Below are 22,247 nucleotides of genomic sequence, written 5' to 3'. Positions count from 1 at the left end.
AGGTCTTCTCTGGAAGCTGACTTAGCAAGTCTGACAACACAGCCAGGCCCTGCACGCCCGCCTGCGTGTGTCCCTGAGGAACAAAGAATCTGCCAGCTGGGTTTATGTTTCAAGACGTCTGTCCTCGCCCTTGAGCCAGAGATCTTACGGGGAGATCAGGGCTGGAGCTGGGGGGCTAGGGACATCAATCGGAAGCCGCCTTGCCTAGAAACCCGAGAGGTCACCCCGCCCGGCCTCCAGCACCTTCCAAGTTCACTTGAGGAGGCCACTGCAGGGGTGGGCTGGGGTTCTCTCCCCACGTATTTCATACAGCTACTTAAAAAGCTTGTTTAAAATAGAGATCATTATATATATTTATTTATATATATAAAATATATAAAGAGGAATTGAGGCGAGCCACCCCAAAGAAAAAGCTATGTTTTTATAAATATTTCTGTAGCTCCCACATCCCAGAGGAAGAAACAAAACAAAACAAAACAAAACATTGACAACCCAAGCTAGTGGTTCTGTGTGGTGGGCCCAGCAGGCTCAGACCCTGAGGGAAGCCAGTGGGGGGTTCTCAAGGGCAGGGTCTGCAGAACATTCTGAGGAGGACAGGCACACCCCACCCCACCACCCCCTTCCCAGGAGCTTGGTGTCTCTTGCTGTGAAAGGTCAAGTCCTTCCCAGTCCTGCCAAGCCCATGGCCCTGGCTTCTCGAAGTGGCCTGGAAGGCGGCACGCAGGCACTCCCCGGCTCCGGCTGCCAGTTATTTTTAATCTAGTCGGTTTCCTTTGATGTGCTGGCCCTCCTTCCAGGGTGGCCAGGCCTTCTGTCCCTGGCGCTGTCCAAGTGGAGGCAAAGCCCAAGCCACCTCCCATGCCTGGCATCCCGGATCCCCAAACGGCCCTCCGCAGGGTGTGTCCAAGACGCCTGGTGAGCGGGGTGGGGGACGGGGGTGGGCTCCGCAGGTCCCTGGGGTGCAGGTGGGGCTTCACTTGCAGACATAGCGCTCCACCGTGCGCTCACAGCGACGGCACGTGACGTAGCAGCACCAGTGGTACTTGCAGTGGCAGCGCTCAACGACACGGTCCGTGTAAGGGTTGTAGCCGCGGCCGCAGCACATGAGGTCACAGCTGTCACTGCCGTGGGATGTCTTGTTGCACTGCCTGGGGCGGGGTCGGGAAAGAGCACGGGGTGGTCAGAGTGCCACAGACCCCAGCCTCCCGCTAACTTCTGCTCCACTTGGAAGGTGTCTTGGTCCCCAGGGGAATCATAACTAATCCCTTCCCCAGAGGGTACTTCTCATTTTCCCCTAGATTTCTAATAGGCGCGCATCAGAATGACGGGACTGTTTTGTTTTTTTGGAGGTGTCTTTGTTTTCTGATCCTTCTACTTCTAAATACTGCAAGGAGCCTCAAACTGCTCTAACGATCCTGTCTTCGTATCTGATCTTGAATTATATTGCAACAAATGTAAAGATTGTGTTTACATGGACAATCCCAAGATAATTCTGGATAAGACATAGATGCAAGGCAGAGTGACTAGGTGGCAGGCTGTTTGCTGAGAGCGAGCCTCTGTCAACCAATGGCCCCTCTGTGCTAGGTGCTTCCCTCCAGTATTTTACCTTCCAGGATCCTTGGGTCAGTGGAATTATGCCCATTGTACAGATGGTAATGGACTCAGCTAAGGGCAGAGGAGTCTGTGGGCAAGCAGTGCTTGCCCAGAGTTACATGGTGTGAGCATGGGGTCTGGGAGAGCTCGGGAGGACTTCCTGGAGGAGGGTCATATGGGCCATGTCACGTAAGACACACAGCAATCTAAGATGGAGAAGAGGGTAAGAGTTTGAGGGGGCAAAGAAAACAAACAGCTTGGGCAAAGGGAAAGGACCTGACCTAATCTAAGAGGCAAGAACAAATGGAAGGATTAGGGCTGGAAGTGCGGAGGCTGGAGAAAGAGAGGCCAAGATCTGGGCTGGGAGGAGGCCATGGGGTGGGAAGGAGGGGGCACAGGGAAGGAGAGTCAGGAGGTGACAGTGGCCTGCAGGTAGGGGGTGCCAGCAGTTCTGGGCAGAAAGGAACAGCAGGAAGAACACATGCCCCGGAGGCAGACAGACCTGGGTTCAAATCCCAGCACTGCCACTTACTCGCTATGTGACTCAAGGCAAGCCACATAACAAAGCTAACTCTGCTTAGTCACTCAACACCATTCATGCCTCTCAGCCGTATCTTGGGGGTCTCCGGACAATTTCTCCAGGAAAGGGTGGTAGGAAGAGGAAAGAGTTTCATTTTTATTTCTAGATCCCTGACATGCCATGTTTGGAACCTGCCCTCCAACCCCAGAACCAGACAAGGTCTGTAGTAGGGCCCAAGACAGGGAGCTGGGGAGAATGGGACTCAGAGCAAGATCCAGGAGCCTAGGGCAGCTTTCATCAGTGCAGGGGCTGCTGAAAGGAACATGACTAGAGGGCCAGGGTACTGGAATGCTGACTGCTGCTGAGGCTTCCCTTCACCAAGCTGGATGTGAGGGGGGTGCGGTGCTAGGGGGCCAGCCTCTAGAGAGCAGCCACTCATGCACACGCTCCTTACAGTTAACGAAGCTCATTTACCTCCAATTCCTTGTACTCCCGAATCCCCTCACCTAGCAGAGTTCATGTTCCCCCCTCCTCCAGGAAGCTTTCCTTGATGTCCAGGCTGGCTCAGGGCACCTCAGGACTCCCCTCCTCCTTGGGCTTTCCTCTGTCACAATCCAACCACTTATCTCTCCCGCCTCTCTATGCCTGCCAGAGCCTCACGTAATAAATAGGTGGGAAAGTGTCTGTAGTTGTAAGCTACTGAGACTTTACAGTTGTTAACTGCAGAAAAAGCTGACCCATAGAGATGTCTGCGGAATGCCATCTTCAGAGGAATGGCCGAGAACTGAGCCTGGCAGGAAATCTGGTGGCCAAGTCGGGGAAGGCATTCAGAGAAAGCAAAGGAGGCAGCCGGTGCTGTGGGATGGGGTGGATGGGGTGCCCTCGTCAGTGGTTTGGGGGCAAGCAGAGTGGGGGCCCCTGGGACAGCAGAGGCCTAGCAGCCGGGGGGATGGGGAAGGGAGAGCACCATTAATGAGCCCTTCCCATGGCACTAACATGGCCCTCGGAAGTGTAGCTGGTGCCTGCCGGCCGCCCCTCCACACTGCACAGAAGATGAGGCCGAGCCTCAGAGAAGTGAAGGGATGTGTTCAAGGTCCCGCAGCAAGCATACTGCAGCGCCAGGGTGGGAACGATCCTTTCTTCACACACGCGCACACATCCCCACCATGGACCCAGGGAGACCCTCTGTGGGCTCCAGGCCCTCCCCAACCTCTCTGGGTTCTAGAATCCTTCTGCCCCCACCCCCTCCTCATTACACCCAGCCTGGCTGCCTCAGACCAGACTTGCGCTCCTTCCGTCTCCCTGGCCTGACCTGGTTCCATCTTCACTCCGCCCGACCCCCCTCAATCTGGCCTCCAGATGGGAGCCAGGGCCTCCTCGCAGAGCCTGCTGCCCTGGCCTGTGAGGATGGAGCCCCCCCTACGTCAGGCCCCCTCTCCTGGAGACAGGAACATGGGCTGCGGAGGAAGCAAATGCTGGCCGGGCACCAACTATGTGCCAGACACGTTCTCAGACACCCTCGCTCTGGTTCAATATTCTTTTAACCCCGCAGAACACTAGTTTTGTGGAATGCTATTAGGGGCTCCCTAATAAAAGAGTTCCACAGCCAAACACCTCTGGGAAACGTTGGCTTAGGCAGATCCTTTACTGTGGGATTCCTCCGAGCCTTTCAAATGTCCTCGTGCTTTGCAGATCACCAGAGAGAATTTCCCGATCGTATTTGATGGCAGGACTGTTCTTAGGAGAACGTTCGGGACTAACGTCCCCCCAGAACTATCCCCGGGAAACATGGCCGCCCTGATTCCTCATCAGCCATGCCCGGCACACAACAGGTCACCCCTGCTGGTTCTTTCTTTCCCCTGTCCTGAGCCGGCTTCAGCAGGGGTGATGGGGCCAGCTGTGGGGACCTCAGCCCTGCTCTTAGGCTGGGGCCCAAGGGCAGAGAGAGCTGAGGCCCAGGAGGTGGGTGCGTGCCTATCAGGGGACACGGGAGCATGGTCTGCCCACAAGCCAGACCTCCTCCTCCTGCTGCCCAGGTTCTGTGTTCAGATCTGTACAGAACTCCTGCGTGCCTGTGGGCTGGCTGCTGCCCCCTCGTGCCTCAGGTCCTTCTCTATCCAGGATGTCCGGGCAAGGTACACAACGGCCCCTCCCAGGAGCTCTGCTGGGGGTGGGGGGTACCTCAGACCGTGGCACTTCTGCTCAGCACTTCTGGGGCCACCTCCCTCAACCAGGCAGGGACTCTATCCCCCAGATGTCAGCTGAAGTGAGACTCTGTGCTGGCCTTGAGCTGGGGCAGGCAGGGCCTGTCGGCAGAGCTGACCCCCTCCCGCCAAGGTGGCGGCGGGCCCTTACCTGTCTTGCGTTCCATGGGAGCCCACCTTCTCGTTCTTCATGCAGAAGTCGGGTGAGCTCTGCAGATAGACAAGCTCCGAGTCCTTCACGGGCCTGATATCCAGGTCCTTGGGCACCAGGTGCTTGCGGGTGCCCATGGGTCGGTGCACGACCTTGGTGGCCGACAGGTAGCGGGTCTTGAGGTCAGCGGCCACATCCCGGAGCTCCTGCAGCCCCTTCCAGCAGGTGCGGATAGAGCAGGAGCCAGACACCCCGTGGCACTTACACTTCATTTCCAGAGAGGCGCGCAGAGCCTGCAGACAGGGGACGGCGTCGGGCTGGGCGGCCAGGGTCCCCTCCCTGGCCTGCTCGGGGACCCTGCTGCCTACCCCCTATTCCCCACATGCTGGGTGCTCTCAGGGAGTCGTCGCCTACTCTGGGCCTCAAGAAAGAGAGCTTTTGGCTCTGAAGCTGGGGAGTGTTATAGGTTCTAAGCTCCTTCTCCAGCTTGGGCAGTGGCTAGGAAGGACAGGAAAGGAAGGAGTGGTATTTGTAGTGATAACTGATTCCAAGTACCCGAGCACTTAATATAGCTTCGTCATCATTAACAGTCCTTCACGGGAGGTAGCCTTTCTTTCCCCCATTTTCAAATGGGGAAGCAAGGGCTCTGAGAGGCCAAGTCTCAAGCTCAAGGTTGCACAGTTAGAAAATCCTGGAGCTGGGATCTGAACTCGGGTCTGAGGGCAATTCCAAAAACCATGGCTTTCAATAATTCCATGCTTTTTTCTTGCACAAAACTGGAGCTCACTGAATGTTTGCTGGGAGAAAGGGGAAAAAGAGAAGGGGAGGAATGATGATTGTGGGGGGTGGAGAGGCAGGAAGTCATGGGGGCGCATTCCCTCGCCTGGCTGGCCCTTCCCCCCCACCACTGGGTGACCCCCAGCAAGCCCCTCCACTGATCAGCAGCTCTGCCCTACTCTGTGCAGGGCAGGCTCGAAACTGCTATCCGCAGAACTGCCACAGGGATTCCATGAGAGGATGTGAATGAAACGGTTTTGCAAACTCAAAAAAGTCAAATTAACCCCGGTCTGAAAATCAGTCTAATGACTGTGGTGGAGCTGGGAGGCCTGGGCTCTAGGGCTTAGGGAGACTCTAGCCCCGGCTTCTGAAATGACTCTATAGCCATCATCTTCCTCGGGCCTCAGTTTCCCCAAGTGTACCTGAGGGGCATGAGTTAAGACAGATGTCTTTTGCAGGCTGTTTAGTTTTGCATCTTAACCCTTGCTTCTCTGCACACAGGACTGGGATCCCTCTGCCCAGGCCAGCCCTCCTGCCTCCCTTCTGTAGAGCTACAAGGCTTACGACCCGTGTCCCCTGGGTCTACCCCTGCATTAGAAAGATGGGGAAATGGGGGCATAGAGAGGGCAGAGACTTGCCCCAAATCGTTCGGTTAGTTAGTGCAGGAGCTGGTAAGGTCCCAGGGCTCCTCTCCTTCACCGGTGCCAGGAAGTGGGGAATGAGGGAGTCCACTGGGTCTAGAATCAGAATTGGCTCAGCAAAGCCTGCGAGGAGCACAGGAATGAGATGACCCTGCTTGAAGGGCACATTCAGCCTCTCAAGGGCATCAGGTACTCTTGAATCATCGAAGACAGGTAACTACGTTTAGCTCCCCAGCTCACGTGGGTGGGAAGGGCCCTGAGCCTCCTGACACCCTCCATGGGCCCCTGTTTGCTATTTCGTTTAACTCTCATGAGCCCTGTGGCCACTGGGGAGGGGACTGGGTCCTTTTGCAGATGGCCCCAGGGAGGCCAGCTCCTTGGCACCAGGGCCCCAGGGATAGCCCCAGTGAGGCTAAGGAGCCCGTCTGGACTGCATGGTGTGGGGATGGTTGTGCCCCCAGCAGCATGAGGCTCAGGCCTGGCCGTGGGTAGGAGTGAGGCTGGGCTCTTGGGCTGGGGGCGGGATTCTCAAGGATGGGGGCAGGCGGCAGGGTTGGGAGGCAAGGTCCTGAGTCCCTGGCCAGACCCTGCTACAGTCTCCACTAGGGGCTCATGGCCTAAGTTTCCCCAACTTTCCAGATATGGCTTGGACATCCTAGAATCTTTCCAGGAAAGAGACCAGTGAGAGAGTGAGGGGAGGACGTGGAAACCTCTGGGCTTGGAGTCCCATAGACCTGGGCTCCATCGCACCCTGCATCCTTGGCTAAGCCACCTAGGCTCTCTCTGCCTCCCTTGCTGCCTCTGTACGATGGGCCTGCTGAGGCCGCAGGCAACCATGGGATGCCACATGCACCTGAAGTGCCTCCTTGGGCCCCCCGCTAGTAAGGGGGACGGCAGGGCCTCCTCACTGGGGGGTGGGGTTTGTGGACTACAGGACAGCCACCACAAGGCCTGGTGCTCACATTGGTATGAAGGATTTCTTTTTCTTAATTTTCTAAAAATAAAAAGGTCCATTCATTTACTTACACATTCACCCCAACCTTCTGTGGAATGAGGTGAGGAATCAAGGAGATACTGAGAGTAACACATGTTGGGGGCCCACTGCGCTCTGGAGTTGGGCGGGAGTCCCCAGTAGGGCCAAGGGGACCACCCCATAGGCTAAGGCTCTCACCCCACAATCCTCCCCACGCCTCCTCCCACACCCAGCCGAGGCCCAAGTGCCCCATGGGAGGATCCTCAGGAACATGGCCAAGGGGGATTAGAGAGCAGCAAGCCCGTCCGTTTTACAGATGGGAAGAACTGAGGCCAGAGAGGAAGTGACTTGCCCAACGTCCCCCAGCTAGTTTAGTGCCAGAGCCAAGGTGGGAACTTGCAGCTCTGGACTCCCAGCTCAGTGCTCCTTCTGCTCCACCCAACATTTTCAATTCAAATCCTGGTGGACCCCCTAGAGGAGGAGGAGCCTGACAAGTAGGCCCCAAGCATCTAGAAAGGGGAGAGCGGGACAGGGAGGGGAGGAGGATGGGAGCACACTGGTGTGGGTGGATTGGGTCCCGTCCCCCGCCTCCCGCCACCCCCGCCATCAGGGCGCACTGGTGGCCCTCTCCTTGCCGACTGGCACAAGCACAACCATCTGGGGTGGGTGGGGTGGGTGGTTACCTGTCTCCCCACTTCACTGTTGTGTAGACGCATCAGTTTATTGGCTTGGGATCCTGTTTTTTTCACCTTCATAGGAGCATCGGAAAACTTGGCCCCCATGAGGAGCCCGTAGCTGAGGTTGTCCGCACATCCTCCCCAGCGGTTCCCGGGCCCGGGTGGCTCACCTGGGACGGGGCCGCAGGAGCAGCCGGGCAGGTCGCCGGAGGTGCAGGCCCGGGCGATGGCGTGGCTGATGGCGGCCGCCGACAGAGCATACACGAAGGCTGACTCCCGCGTCCCTGGGGGGAGGTGCTGGGTCAGCCGGGGCTGGTGACCCAGGGGACAGGACCCCACCCAGGCCTGAGGGCCCCGTCCTGAGCCCCTGCCTGCCTTGGTGGGGCTGGCAGGGGACAGGGGCTACAACCAGGTGGACGACACTAGGGACATGAACCTGTCACTTGCCCATTCTCCCACACATACATCAGCTGACTTGGACACTTGCTCGCAAATGCCCCCCGCAGGCCCGCAAAGCCCACACACCAATGGGCACCCTTGCTTCCACACATTCACAATTCTGGATCTTCCCCCGTTTCCCTGCACTCACCGTTAGGGGCTACTCCTCAAAGGACTCATGCCTCAAAGGGCAGATGAGTGTGCAAAGAGGTTGAAATGTGTTCCCCAAAAAGAGAAGGCCAAGTTCTGACCCCTGGTACCTGTGAACATGACCTCATTTAGAACCAGTCTTGGCAGGTGTCATGGAACTAAGATGTGGTCGTCCTGGACAGGGTGGGCCCAACTTCAATGACTACTTCCTTATGGGAAGGGGGAATCATGGATACAGAGACCCATGGCGGGGGGAACCCCACACAACAGAAGCAGGGATTGAGGCAAAGCTTCGACAAGCTAAGGTACACCGAGGCTGCTGGCAACCACCAAAAGTTCAGAAGGGGCAAGGAAGGATCCTCCCCAGGTCATCGGCGGGGAGCACAGGCCTGCCAGCTCCTTGATTTCAGACTTCCAGCCTCCAGAACCCTGCACCATACAGCTTTGGTGTTAGAATTCCTGTTCGTGGGACTTGGTCACAGCAGCCTCGGGAAACCAATCCGGATGGAGCCCAACGTGTCTCTGCTGGAGAGTGTTCTCCCCTTAGGTTCATACAAGTCACCTCCCCTTCTCAAGCCTCAATTTGCCTAACTGTATAGTGGGAATGATAACACCCACCTCACAGGCTTGCTCTAGAGTTCAGATCTTTGGGAAGGAAGGAAGCTTTGTCAAGTGCTCCACAAACCTTAACTGTTAACCTTGTGGGGGAGAGATTAGATCCTCTGGGGCCCTTCTGCCCATCAACACCCTCCCCCTCCAAAATCTACCCCAGAAGGCACCTGCTCTGGAAAGTGGAGCCCCTACCTCTCATTGTGCATTTCACAGCATCGGCAGTCACCTCTGTCTAGAAGGACCCGTGCACACCTGTCTGCCTGAGGGTGGGCTGTCCTGTCCTCCTGGGCCACATCCACCCTTTCTTTGCGTATTCGGGTACACAAGCATTTGTACTAGCCCTACACTGTTATATCCACTCCCTGTGTATTCCTTTATTCATTAATTCATGCCTGGATACCCATATCTGTGATTAAATTCAGCCACCCATCCATCCACACCTATATTCTTCTCCACGCCCCCATCCACCCCCCAACCTAGGCACCCATCCACCCACCGCAGAGAAATCAACATCCATCCATCCACCCAGGAGTTCACCCACCTACCCAGACACATACCTGTATGCCCGAAATCATCCATCCCCACCGGCACGCATGCCACAAGCCCTGGCAGCCCGTGCTGGCTCCCTACCTCTCTCCAGGTCAAGCAGGTAGTTGGGGGCAAGCTCAATGGAGGAGCAGTTCCAGCGCATGTCGGCGAATGCCCTGCGGCAGGCCTTCATGACCTCGCGGGCGGCGTGCACGACGGTGTGCATGAGCTCCAGGTTGCTGCGGCAGAGCTGCACCTGTGCAGACACCAGCCCCTCCAGCTGCTTGCAGTGCTGCGTCTGGTTCAACGCCAGGGCCGCCGGGGTCTTGGACAGTGCCCTGCATGCCGCCGGAGGACAACAACCCACAGGAAGAAAGAGTGTCATGACGGGCCGCCTGCCCTATGGTCCCAGCCTTCCCTCAATGCGGTTGGGGGCCTTTGCTAGAATGAGCTGGGAAACCAAGACACAAAGACCCTCCCCCTCCCCCTCCCTGTGACCTTGGGTACATCATCATCCCTCTCTGTGTCAGGCCTTCATTCATAATGCAGGATCATGACCTCCTCCCTATCTAGGCTTTGCTATCATTATCCTAACAATAAACCGTTTTATGGGTCACAGAGCACTCACACCCGCTTCCTTGTTTAATTCCTGTGAATTACGACTCCTTGTTCAACATTCAGTCCCTGCCAAGTCCCTGTATGTGCTGGGCCCCCACACTGCGTGCTAAATGATTACAGTCCCACCATAATCCTTACCGTTAACTGAGCACTTACTAGATGCACAGGAGGAGCTAGGAGCTTACTATAAATCCCTCTGTTTAATTATTAAAGTCATTTATGGGGCTGTAAAATCCCACAACATGAAAGGAATTTATTAAAGGATTAAGGAGCCACTCAATTTTGTGATAGATTACACATAGCCATGAACTTGCTGTGTGCCCCTAGATAAATTACTGTCCTCTTCTGGGCTTCGGAGTCTGTACCTGCAAACTCTATTTCCCAGAATGGGTTCCAGTGAGACACTCTGAAAAAAGGGATCCAGGCATAAGTGCATTTGGGGAACCTGATATACTCTATCCCTCTTTGGAGAGTAACTGATACACATTTACATTTTAAAAGCCCTGAGAAGTCCCACAGCAAAGCAACAGGCTGGGTTTTGTTTAACTCAGGAGGCAGCTTAGCACAAAGGCCTTTGTCTGAGAAACGCTGACCTCATCCAGACTTTGGGAAAGGCTGGCCTGGGGGTCACTTATGAACCCAGGTGACATTACAGGATCGAGGAGCTTTCCTGATCCCGGATCTAGGTATTGGGACTGCAAAGCTGCAGGAGCCGGGGTCCATCCTGGATGCACGTTTCTCCTCTGAGGCATCTCCTCTAAGTGCATGCTACAGGGACCCCAACAGCCTTAAAGGGATCTGCATAGACTAATCCCCTGCCCCAGAGCCAGCTGGCCCTCAGCAAGCCAGCAGAGACGCGGGAGGAAGTGGGGCTGGGGGCGGGGGGGGGGGGGGGGGGGAGCGGATGCTGATCTGCAGCCACAGTGCTGGGGGGCCCTCCCTGCTTGCTGTGAGCACCACAGTCTATTAGGGTCAGGGCTGAGACCTACTGAGGCCAAGATCTCCCAGGACCCTGCCTAGGGAGATAGTACCGTGCGAAAGAACAGTACAGGGAGGGGCAGACTCCGGGGTCTGTCGTTCTCCCTTGTGACCTTGAGCAAGTCACTTGGCCTCCTCTCCTAGGCCAGCAACCTCTCAGCATTACCAGGGGGAAGTAACTCAGTGCGCCTCATGTGCTCTGCCCATGACTGACACACCCACTCGACACTCAGGGAGGGAGTTACTACAGTCCCTGAACTGGTGGTTCTTTTCCTACCAGCCAAGGGCTGCTGCAAACCTGGGCCCCCTCTCCAGCATCCTGACCTTAACATCTGGTCACACCAGACTCCCGGCTCCCCTGAAGGGGGACAACCCTACCACCTTGTCCTTGCCCAGGAATACCTTTCCCCTTGCTAAATGAACAAATGAACTTGATCTACTTGTGGAAGAAATATTTACTAAGCACCAACTCCTCCTGAACTCATTTGGTAACAAACACGACACAGATCCTTTCCCCAAGGAGCCCTGAGTCTAATGGCTACACAGAACCCATCCACAGTTATAACCCAGATGTTCCAGCTCATGGGCTGGCCCAGGAAAGAGCCCAACTTAGGGCACAGCTGTGTGACATGGGTAAGCTACCCAACCTCTCTGGGCCTTGTGGTCCTCATCTGTTATAAGAAAATGACAATTTCCACTTCAAAAGGTCAGGGCAAGACTTCAATAAGATAATGCATATAAAACATCTGGCGCACTCACACATGGGATTGCCTCTGCTTATTGCTGGGTGAATGCCGGACCAGAGGGAGTCAGAGACCTGGGTTCTAGCTCCAGGTCTGCCTTGTATGTCCTGTTCACCTTGGGCAAATTGCTGAGCCTCTCTGAGCAACACCTACAAAATGGGAACTCCGAGAGGCCTTAGAGGGGCTGAGTGGGGTAACAGGAGCTACGTTAGGTCCTAATAAGTCAGTTTCCCTCTGCCTCTCACTCTCCACCACATGCCCCACCCATGCTACAACTCCAAAGTAGAGAAAGCAGAGCCAAGACAAGTGGGCCCGGTCTGGTGTCTGCAGTCGGGCTGGCCTGGCCCAGCCTCAGATCGATCAAGGCTTTCTTAGGCTGTTTCTCCTCACTGCTACCCCTGGCCCGTCCCTACCCTCCAAACCATGAGCAGGGAAATGTCTGGTAGCTTTGGATGCAGAGCTAAGTTAGGCATGGTTTCATGACCTGCGCTGAGCCAGCCAATCCTCCCCAGCCCTCTGAGCCCCAGAGGCCTGTCTAAGCCAGGACCGCTCAGGGAACCTCTTGTCTGGATTCCTGCAGCCTAGACTGGGGGAGCTGTGACCACATAGAGCCAGATGCTATCCCCTCAGCCTGTTTCCTGGTTGGTACAGCCCCCCACCTGCACCCAGCTACCACCACCCACACACGTGGACACACTACCCCACGAAGGCACAGCGTTCCCCAGCTGACAGAGCCTCTCGCGTCACGCCCCATCCCATGCTCACAGAGGGGTCAGGCTGGGAGAGGACTACCCCCTGCCCTTTGTACAGAGGATGACACAGAGGCGCTCCGGGGCCCAGATGCCCCATCTCCTCCAGATGCCATCCTCCCGCAGACCTGGCATTTCCTTCCTGGGTCCCCCTCTGCTGGGCTGGGGGCTGCCGACACTCAGCCTGTCCTGAGCCTGCTCTGCCCTTCATCCTGGCCCAACTTTCTTCCTTCCCCTCCGTGCCAGTTTTCTGTTTCACAATGGGAAGGGTATATTTGAGAAAATGCCCCGCACAGCACCGGGGAGCGCGCAGTGGGCACTGGAGCAGAGAGGCAGCCTTCTGAGTCCTGGCAACCTGGGCTCCTGCTCCAGCCCAGAAATGGACAGTGAAGGCCCAGGCTTTTCTTGGAGAGCTCAGTGCAGCCAGTTCCTGACTGCCATGTGCTTTGGCTCCAAAGTGGGGCGGGGTTCTCTGTGCTTCTGGTGCCTGGGGACCTGGGCCACTCTGGGTATCGGTCTGTCCCACTCTAGAGTCACCCAGTCTCCACCTCCCCAGCCAGAGGTGAGAAGAGGTACTAGGAGGAAACCCCAGTGAGAAGTCCCCCAGATGAGGCCCAGACCGCCAAGGAGGGCAGAGGACAGACAGGAAGCATCCTGGAGAGCCTTGGTGGGCGAGGAGGGGGAGAGTGGGGCACATAGAGCGGCCAGCCGCAGCACGCAGGCGGGGAGATCTGGAGGCAGGAGGCAGCGGATTCCACTCCAGAGGAGGGCCATGCGGTCATCTGGTAATTAGTGGTAATGACCGTATCTAACTAAGTCCCCCTTGGGGAGGTAATCAAGGATTAGGGCGGGAGGCGGGGGAGTTAGCCGTCTGGACATCTCCTCCGGCTTACCTCGCGGCAGCAGACCCCTAATTGAAAACATTTTGGTTTATCAGGGGCTGGGGACATGGGGGAGAAGGTGGAAGAAAGGACACAAGGGAACAGAGTTCACAAGCAAGGTCCGTGCCAAGGATGCATGCTGGTGGCCAAGGTTTCTTTCATCTGGGAGTCGAGGGTTCTCCTGGGAGTGGCTAGGGGACTGAGGCTGGGGTTTCAGCTCCAGCTCAGTCGCTCATTCAATATGTGACCTCAGGCAGGTCACTGGCCCTTACTGGGCCTCAGTGTCCCCATCTCATCGTACAAGTGGGAACACCAAGGCCAAGGAAGGGCAAGGCTTTCCCAGATGTGTACATAGCCAATTGGGCAGAGCCAAGCCAGAACCCAAGCTTCCCAGATTCCAGGCTACGGCTCTTTTGCTCGCATTTTAGAGATGAGGAAACTGAGACTCAGAGAGGCAGAAACCACTGATTTTCCCGAGGCATGGCTCATGGCTAATGGACTGGCAAAGCTCAGGCTGAGACCCAGATTCCCAACAGGCGAGCATTCTGGGCCACTGAGCCCCATCTGGTTTCAATTTTGGTGTCAATTGCCCCTTTCACCTTCAGGTCCCTTTCCAAAACCCAGTGCAGCAGGACCACGGGGAAACCCCGGGACAGGTGAGTCTCCTGGGTAAGCCCCCAGCCTCCTGGGCCCACTGTTCCATGGTTCCCTGTGACCACAAAGCCACAGTCAGACCTCCTAATTCCACATCTTGCTTCTGCTGCCTACTAACTGTGACACACTGGGAGTTAGAGGCCCCTTGTCCCTCCATTTCCTGTTCTATTCAAATGGGGTGACAGCAGAACCCCCCCCCCATGGTGGTTGGGAGATTCAAATGAAATAATATACATAAAGTGCTCAGAACAGGGACGCCTGGGTGGCTCAGTCAGTCAAGCCTCTGCCTTCGGCTCAGGTCATGATCCCAGGGTCCTGGGCTCCAGCCCCACTTCTGGCTCCCTGCTCAGCGGGGAGCCTACTTCTCCCCCCTTCTCCATTTCTACTCTCTCTCCCAAATAAAATCTTAAAAAAAAAAAAAGTGCTCAGAACAGTGCTTGGTATGTAACAAAGCCACACACACACACACACACACACACACACACTCACACACACAGTTTGTTATGCGTAAACTCCACTCCAGTCTCTCCCTATATCTTCAGGTCCAGCAAGAGTTTAACCACTATCACGGGGCTTCGGCGAATAGAGCCCATCTGCCTGGGTTCTGATCCCACAGTCACCATTAACTAGCTGCGTGATCTTGGACAAGTAACTGAACCTCTCTGTTCTTTAGTTTCCTCATTTGTAAAACGCTAGTGATAAGAATATCTTGGACCTGATGAGAGTATTATCAAACTTAAGCGACTAAAGCTTTTGGAACGGAGTCTCGGGATTTACAAGGGAGCTCCTACCATTCCTGGCTTCTCTCCTTCCCCACGATGCACTGGCCTGCCTCTCTACTTGCGTCCCTGCTCTTGCTCCTGCCGAGATGCCTGCTTTGCATTCCATCCTTAGCCATCGAAATCCTACCTACTCTTTGAAGCCCAGCCCAAGCCACCTCCCTTTGATGAGATCCTAACGGCCCCTCCTCTGGGCTCCTACACTCCCTCTCCTAGCACACAGCCCAAAGTCCACTTCACATCTGGACACGTCCATCTACCCCAAGCACATGAGCCGCTGTAAGGCAGACACTGAATGTTCATCTTTGCAGTAGCCCAGGCAAGCAGTGGGGACAGCATGGACGCTGGGTTTAGCTAGCCATCTATTCCAGGCCCTCCTGGGCCACGTGCCACAGGGGGGCTCGTGCAAGCCACAGGCTTGTCAGAGCCTCAGCTCTCCCACTGGCACGGGAATGGTAGTGGCATCCCCCACTAGGAGGAGCAAGGCTCTTTCTTGGCCTCTGATGCTCCTTATGCTTTCTGGCAAATCATTCCCCCTGCTGGGGACCTCAGTCGCCTTATCTATACAATGGTGTGGAGGGTGAGGAGGGCTTGGATGCTCTGATCAGAGGTTCCCACCAGCTGGCACAGTGCCAGGCACCAGCAGGAGAAGGTGGCTGACATTTCAAAACACTAATCAGAAGCAGCTGAGAAGAGCCTCTGAGCCCAGGCTTCTCCTTGCAGACAAGAAATACAAGAAAGAAGATGGGGTTCCCCTTCCTGAATCACCAATTAATCAATAACTCAGCCCCCGGGAGGGGATGGCCAGTGACCTCAGGACTGTTTGCTGGCAGCCCAGCCACAATTGCCCTGTCCTGCAGCTAATCCACGAACCTTCCTCATAGCCCCTCCCCAGTCCCCATAATCTGTCCCTGCCTTTCTTATCTGTGTGGCCCCCACTCCACCCCGACTCCAGACCTGTCCTGTCCTGGGCTTCCCCACCACTCAGAATAGAGTCCCTTCACCCAAAGTGCCCTCCTCCCCACTGAGCCCACCCGCCAAAGTCCCAGAGACTCCTCAGGCCCAACCTCAGGCACCACTGCTCACAGATCACCCCAGGGTCCCAAGTATGTGCCCCCTACCGGGTAGTCTCCCCTCCCCTGGGCGCCCATACCACTGCCCTGGTCCCTCCTAACGCACTTGGAGTTATTTACAGCTTGGGCTTATCTCTTCCAGCCCAGAGGGCAGCTCCTCCAGGAAGGGGCTGGGTTTTACTCCTCTCTCCCCTCCACGGCCTGGCCCACAGCCTTGTCCAGAGCAGGCACTCCCTTCTGCTGGATGGAAGAAAGACTCCATCTCCCACCTACCGGTCCATTAATAATTTCTGTCTAAAGGAACACCCATCACATGTGCACAGCATCTGACAGTTTACCAAGTTCTTTCATGAGCCGCTTCTCATCTGATCAGAGTTAGCTAGAGACTCCTTCCCTCCTTCGACAGAGGACACTGAGGCTCCCAGAGGTTGAGCAACCCTTCCTCCAAGGTCACCCAGGTGGAGGGGGTCAGGGCTGTTTGAGATCTTCTACTAGGGTCAGGAGACTGACAGGAAACATGATACTGAGCAGGCCAGGGAGCAGAGCAGCACAGAGCCTGTCCATTGGCCCAGTGGACCACATTGTCTTTTTCCATCTGTCCCCGTTGAGGTCTTGTGAAATGCTAAGCCGCACAGAACCAGGCAGTTCTGTCGTTCCACATGCCCTATCTGGGTCCTGCTTCCCAACTCTCGGGGAGGTAGGACAGTATTTTACACAGTAGGAAAAAGAGGCTTAAAAAGAGTGACTTGTCCACGACCCCCATGCCAACTTTTGCTCCTGAGTCTGGGCATGCTCACTCGATCCCCAGCGGGTGCCCCTCCACATTAGCCGCTGCCCCCAACCTCCTGTCCCACACCCGATGTCCCCACTTACAGCCACTTGATGCCGTAGCATACGCCGGTCTGGAGCGCCAGGGCGAAGAGGAGCGCCTCGCAGACCCGCGGCCGCGCCCTCATGGTGGCGCGGCACGCGCGCTCGGGGGTCGCACCCTTGAGGAGTTGCACGGAAGTCCCGCAGCGCGCACTGCCACCGCCGCTCGTCCTGAGCGCACGCCGCCTGCAGTCGGGGAGAGCGAAGGCGGCGTGTTAAGGCGACGCGCAGGGCTGGGGCCGCGGGGGGGGGGGGGTTATTCAAATTACAAAGGAGGGGTCGGCCGGGGAGGCCGAGCGCGCGGCGGGCGTCGCCTCCCGCCCCGCACTGCCTGGGACGCTGCAGGCGTCTGGCTCAAATTAGGTGTCGCCCGAGCGCGGCCGAGGGCGTGTCCACCTAGCGCGGCCCCAGGCTGGGATCCAGCCTGCCAGTGCGCAGGGAAAGGGGGACTGGACCAGAGAGGCAGAGGGCCGGTCAGAGACAGAGGCAGAGGGAGCAGCTGGGCACAGACAGACCTCGCGAGGGACGGAAACGGGAGGAGGAAGGGGGTCAGGGCCGAGGCCGGGCGTGCGCTAGGGCAGATGGCGGGCCCAGGATCCGCGTTATCTCCAAAATATTAACCACTAGTTCGTAGGGAGGGCCTTGGCAATTCTCCTTCCCAGCTGGGCCTCGGTTTACCTCCTCTGTAAACTAGGGACACAGATGTGATTCCAACCGGGATTCAGACACAATTCGCCGATTATAAAGGAAGTTCATGATCGCATCTGCTCCTCCCAGCAACCCTGTGAGATAGGTACTATTGCTATCCCCATCTCACAATGAGAAATCTGAGGCCCGGAGATGCGGAACGGCGTTGTTTATCCAGTGAACTGCAGGTCCATGCCCCGTGTTCTACTCCTAGGTGTCCTGTTAGTTCGCTGATGGTCAGACCAGGAAATGGAAACTTGCTCCGGGCATCAGTGAAGGTGACGATGAGAAATGAGATGCCAAAGGTCTTTGCACAGTGGTCGGGAGTCTGCAAGTCCCCGCCTAGCGCCCCCCCCGCCCCGCCCACTTTGAAGGGTCGGGTGGTGCCCAGGCCGGAGCCAAGGCGGGACAGCCCCGCCAACGCTTAGCCTGCTCACTTAGCCGTCGCGATGCCGCCTCTGGCCGCCAGGGGGCATCCTGGGGCCGCGGAGCAACCATTACCCAGCCCTCCCGCAGGTCGCAGGGCCGCTTCTCCGGCTTTTTCTTCTACACCCCCCCCCCGCCCCCATTTTTGGTCTTCCCTCTCTTCATTCTCACCTCGTTAACTACCTTCCCGGCTTCTCTCAAATTTACCAACACTTGGCGTTCTCCCGGAGACAAACACAACTCTGCAGCCCCTCTCCCCTGGGGAGGAGCAGAGACAAAGGGATTCCTTTCTAAAAGGCTCGGGGAGTTGCAGGAGACGGCGCCCACCTTACAGAGGGCGCTTGAGCCGAACCGGGGCGTTCTCATCTGTCTGTGTGAGTTTGGGCGAGCCCTCCAAGCTCCCCCAGGCTGTTTCCCCTTGTATGAAACAAGGGACTGGACTCGACCGCACATCTCCCGAAGTCTTCTAAGCATCGCAGGAGCCTGCGAGCCTTTGAGCCCCCCCTCTCTGCCTGAGTTTCCACTGTTACGAATACCTATGCAGTGTGTGCGTGTACGTGTATGCCTCAAGCACACACACAGATCTGAAATAGCACTGTTTTCTGAAAGCTTGCGGTACAACCCAGAAGGCAGGGATGAAACCCTGAATTACGTTTCTTTTTCCTCCTTCCCAGTCTCCTGCTAGGGTCCTAACACCGAACCGCTCACTACAGAGGTGCTGAGTCCAAGGCTAGGGGTCTCAGAGGGGTTCTCAGTGTTAACTGAGCCCCCTCTTCCCACCCAGCCTGCATCCAAACCTTTTGTCTTACAGCCCTGAAAGTTTGCCACACTCCAGCGGACAAGAAGTATATCGGCTGGATACGGGGGGAGGGGAGAGGATCAAAACTCCAGTCACTGTCTCTTTTCGCCCCCACCCTGTCCCGAAATGTGGGCTCCCCTCCACCCCCTACCCCGCCCCCCATCGGGCGCCCTGCATTCCAGAGTGGGGAGGAGGAAGGAACTGCAAGCGGACAGAGGAGAGTGCGGATTCACAGCGGGGCATTCGTGTCCAGCCCTACTCGCCCAGGGAGAGGAGGGGCCGCCCTGGTCACAGCAAACGGGGACTCAGGCCTACGGACACTCCAGGTCTTTCCTGAGAGGCCCCGTGGTCCTGGGCTTCTCACTCCACCAGCCCTGCACGTCGCTAGGAGACATCGCTGGCCTGGCCTTCTGAGTCCTAACGGATTATTCCTGTCCCGTGTAAGTGAGTCCAGGACAGCGTCGCCGGCTGTGGGGTCACCCTCAAACCGCGCGCGGCGGGTCAGGACGCACTTGCTTCCCCGAGCCCCCGGCCCGCCAGGGGGCGCTACGCCGGGGTTCGCGGTGGGATCCGCAGCTGCCTCCTGCGCGGTGGGACTTTGGGCAAGTCCCCTTCTCTTTCTGGGCCCAGGTGTCCCCGTCTGAGGATGAGATGAGGCGTAGAGTAAGTGCCCTCTCCGCGCTGGTCGTTGTATAAGACATCCACTTGCCGCGGTCAGCCGCGAACGGCTCGACCCCTTGTTTCAGGCTCAGCGCGGAAACTCCCTTGGGGTCAGGCGCGTAGCGGGCCAGCGTCAAAGCGCAGCGTCTTTGGGAGACACAAGCTGCCCTCCCCACCCCGCGCTGGGGTTAAGGCCTAAGCTACTCCGTTGCAGCTGGCGACAGAAGTGGCCTCCCGGGCTGTGCACCGTGAGCTCAGTAGCCGCAATCCGCTCCAACAGGTGGTTATAAGGCTTGGGCTCTGGAAGTCCTTGGAAAAGCCGCCGCTAAGGCGGCCGCCCCTCTAAGTCGAGCCGCTGGGGCCACGCGGAGCCTTCCCTACCGGGATGAGCTCTCACTGGGCCGGGAGCGGGTGCGGCGCTCGGGGCCGAGTGTCAACGCCGCGGGCAACGTCGGCGCGGGCCGGGCCTGAAGCCTCTGGCTGCGCAGCTGGCAGAGCCGACCCTGCTAGCCGGTGACGCCGAGCGACCGCTTCAAGGTTACCTGCGACGCGAAGCTAGGCCGGGCCCACAACCCGGCTTTGACCCCAGTGGGGAGTCTTGCGAAATCTGTCTGCTCTGCTTCGAAAGACGCGCCCGGTTACCCGCGAGACGGGTTATTTTAAGAGGGAAGGGTGGGGTGGGAGGACCCGAGATACGTCCTGCCACCCCTCTGGAGCCGGACCCTGAGAGCCTAAGGACCCTCAGGGTCACGGAGACACCTCACCCCCACGAGGTGGGAGGTGTGGGGCTCGTGCGCGAACTCAGCCAGATGTTTGTGGCGGCTCCAGATGTGCCTCCGTCCCGGGACAGGGCTCTCCTCCTCCCCACCCCACCCCCAGTCTGGAGCTCAGGTCCGTAAACAGTCCCAGTTCTCCCCTTACCCCGCCGCCTCGGGGAGTCAGTCTCAAAGCGAAGCTTCCGCTACCACATCCCCCCCCCACCCCCCAATTTGGTAGGAGCTGCAGTAGTTCTCTGCCTTTGGCCACCTTCTCCCACCCCGCCATACACACCCTCTTGCCCAGCCGCACGATCCAAGTCCCCCACCCCCGGGATGGCTCGGGCATGATCTCATTCTCGGGCCGAGTGGGAGGGAGAGGGTCGAATCGGGGGAACCGGGCGGGGAAGGCTGGCAGCGACCCGCACAATCGGCACAAGCAACCTCCAGCATACAGACCGGGAAGGCCCGCGCCCCCTAGGCACCCCAGGGCTGCGCTCCTCCAGGAGACTCCTCGGAGAATCGCAGAGGGGAGGTGTGGAGGAGGACTTGATGTGCTTACCCGCGAGTCTGTGCCCTACGGGGTCGTGCTGTCCCCCTCGGACTCGGACGCCCCTGCCCCAGCACGTCCCCGCTGAGCACCAGCGCGCTGCGGGCGGCCGCGGCTCACCTCCTGAGGCGCTCGGCGGGCGCGCCCTGAGTGCCCCGCTGCCCGGGCGGTCCGGGGAATGGCTAGCGCGGCCCCCAGCGGCCCCGAACGCTCTCCGGGCTGGGCAGGCGGCGACGGCGCCGTCTTCACGCGGCAGCCGCAGAAGGACGCCCGGGATCCCCGCGAACGGCGGCCGGCTCGGGTTCCGCGAGGACTGCTGGCAGCGCGGACTCAGGCTGCACAGGGCTGCGCCGGGCTCTCGGGGCCTGCGCTCGCCCGCTCGCCCGAGCTCTCCTCGCGCCGCACAGTCTCCGGCGCCGGCCGCCCGAACAGCTTTATAAGGCGCGGGCAGTCGCTTTGATCCGCCCACGTCAGCGCGCCGAAACCCCACCGGGTGGCTCCGGCCGCGCGCGGGGGGCGGGGGCGGGATCCCCGCGGACGCCACGGACCCGCGGCGCCGGCGGCACAGAGGACTTCGCACCCTGATGTGTTACAAAGGGGGGACTTATTAGCCGTAGCTGGTGTTTAATAAACGCGCCTGCTGCCGGCGTCCTGCGCCCCTGTGGTGCGTGGGGGCCCAGGGAGGGCAGGTTTCTAGAGCTCGCAGCCAGTCGAGCGAGGAGCCTCTGCCCGTCTGGTTTGACAGAGGAGGAAGCCAAGGCTCCCAGGGAAGTCCTGCTTCGGTCTCAGCCTGGAGCCTGGCTGGTATCACGAGGTGTTTGTCTTGCAGCTCGGTTACTTGACACGTCTGGGGGCCCGAGGACTGCGTTGGCGTCCCAGGACGTCCTTCGAGGGGTCACCTCTCTAGACTTCTGCTTCTAGTTCTGGAAAAGGGATCCGCTATCCCGAGCTTTGTGCGGAAAAGAGGAGCGAAAGTGCATTGCCCTGTGAAGCACGCTGTAAACCCGAAGCCCAAGAAGGCAGGCGTTCCAGCCTCTGGGGTGACTGTCGGGGAAGTTTTCTGGACACCTTGCCTCCTGTTCCCGGGGGTGGGGGGTGGCTACCGGCGGAGAACTGGGTTTTAGAAACTAGTTGGGACTACAGAAGTGCGTCCTACTCTGCGTGGAGCAGGCCCGGGGCTAGGGCTGTGTTTCTGAAGCAACTTCCCTGGGACTGGTTAGGTCAGTGCCCATCCCTCTCTGCACCCACCCCTTGGCCTTTCTGGCTGACAGCACACACACACACACCCCTCATTTCTAACTTGCTGGGTCAGGTGTTGAGGTTTCCATGGCTTCTGTTTGCCCGGACTCCAGGGGCCTCTGTTCCAAGCATAATCTCAAGGATAATCTAGCTCATCAGTAGAAGGGAAATACAGACTTAGTGACAAGGGGCTTGCCTTAAGTTCCCTAAAACACCTGGTACGCTTTGTCCATTCCTTGCAGCTGCCACCAAGTGGCCCCCATAGGCTGCCCCAGCCAGGCTGCAGGTACACCATGTACACACACATATCCGGGCCCACAGAGCCCACTGCAGGCTCTTGGCCATACAGATACCCTCTGCACGTGACTGCTAGTCCTCACTGCACACAGGGCTGGGACATATCACCCCACAGATTGTCACAACACACTCAGGAGACACCTGCACACACCATTCAGTAGCAGATACAAGTGAAATGACCATATACATCTTTGAGATGAGGCCAAAGACGTGACTGCCCCCATA

The 22,247-nt window shown here is 57.8% G+C and overlaps 1 protein-coding gene across 4 annotated transcripts; it reads right to left on the bottom strand.

Moving 5' to 3' along the window:
• Positions 1 to 335: 335 nt before the first annotated feature.
• WNT11 (Wnt family member 11) lies at positions 336 to 20,905 on the bottom strand. Of its 4 annotated transcripts, none has more exons than XM_082684133.1 (6): positions 20,607 to 20,905; positions 16,613 to 16,795; positions 9,367 to 9,602; positions 7,543 to 7,820; positions 4,469 to 4,761; positions 336 to 1,148 (listed from the first exon to the last, which is right to left on the bottom strand). In XM_082684133.1, exons 2-6 carry the CDS (start codon positions 16,693 to 16,695, stop codon positions 974 to 976), a joined length of 1,065 nt encoding a protein of 354 aa, XP_082540259.1. In that variant the 5' UTR covers positions 16,696 to 16,795; positions 20,607 to 20,905; the 3' UTR covers positions 336 to 973. The 4 variants fall into 4 exon arrangements, with proteins under 4 accessions (XP_082540259.1, XP_082540258.1, XP_082540260.1 ...); XM_082684132.1 differs by lacking the exon at positions 20,607 to 20,905 and adding an exon at positions 20,499 to 20,599; XM_082684134.1 differs by lacking the exon at positions 20,607 to 20,905 and adding an exon at positions 19,034 to 19,156.
• Between the last annotated feature and the right edge of the window lie 1,342 nt (positions 20,906 to 22,247).

This window comes from Mustela nivalis (assembly GCF_964662115.1).
Source record: "Mustela nivalis genome assembly, chromosome: 9".
NCBI classification, from domain to species: domain Eukaryota; kingdom Metazoa; phylum Chordata; class Mammalia; order Carnivora; family Mustelidae; genus Mustela; species Mustela nivalis.
Note: the sequence above shows the minus strand (reverse complement) of the source record. Positions and strands in the feature narration are given on the sequence as shown.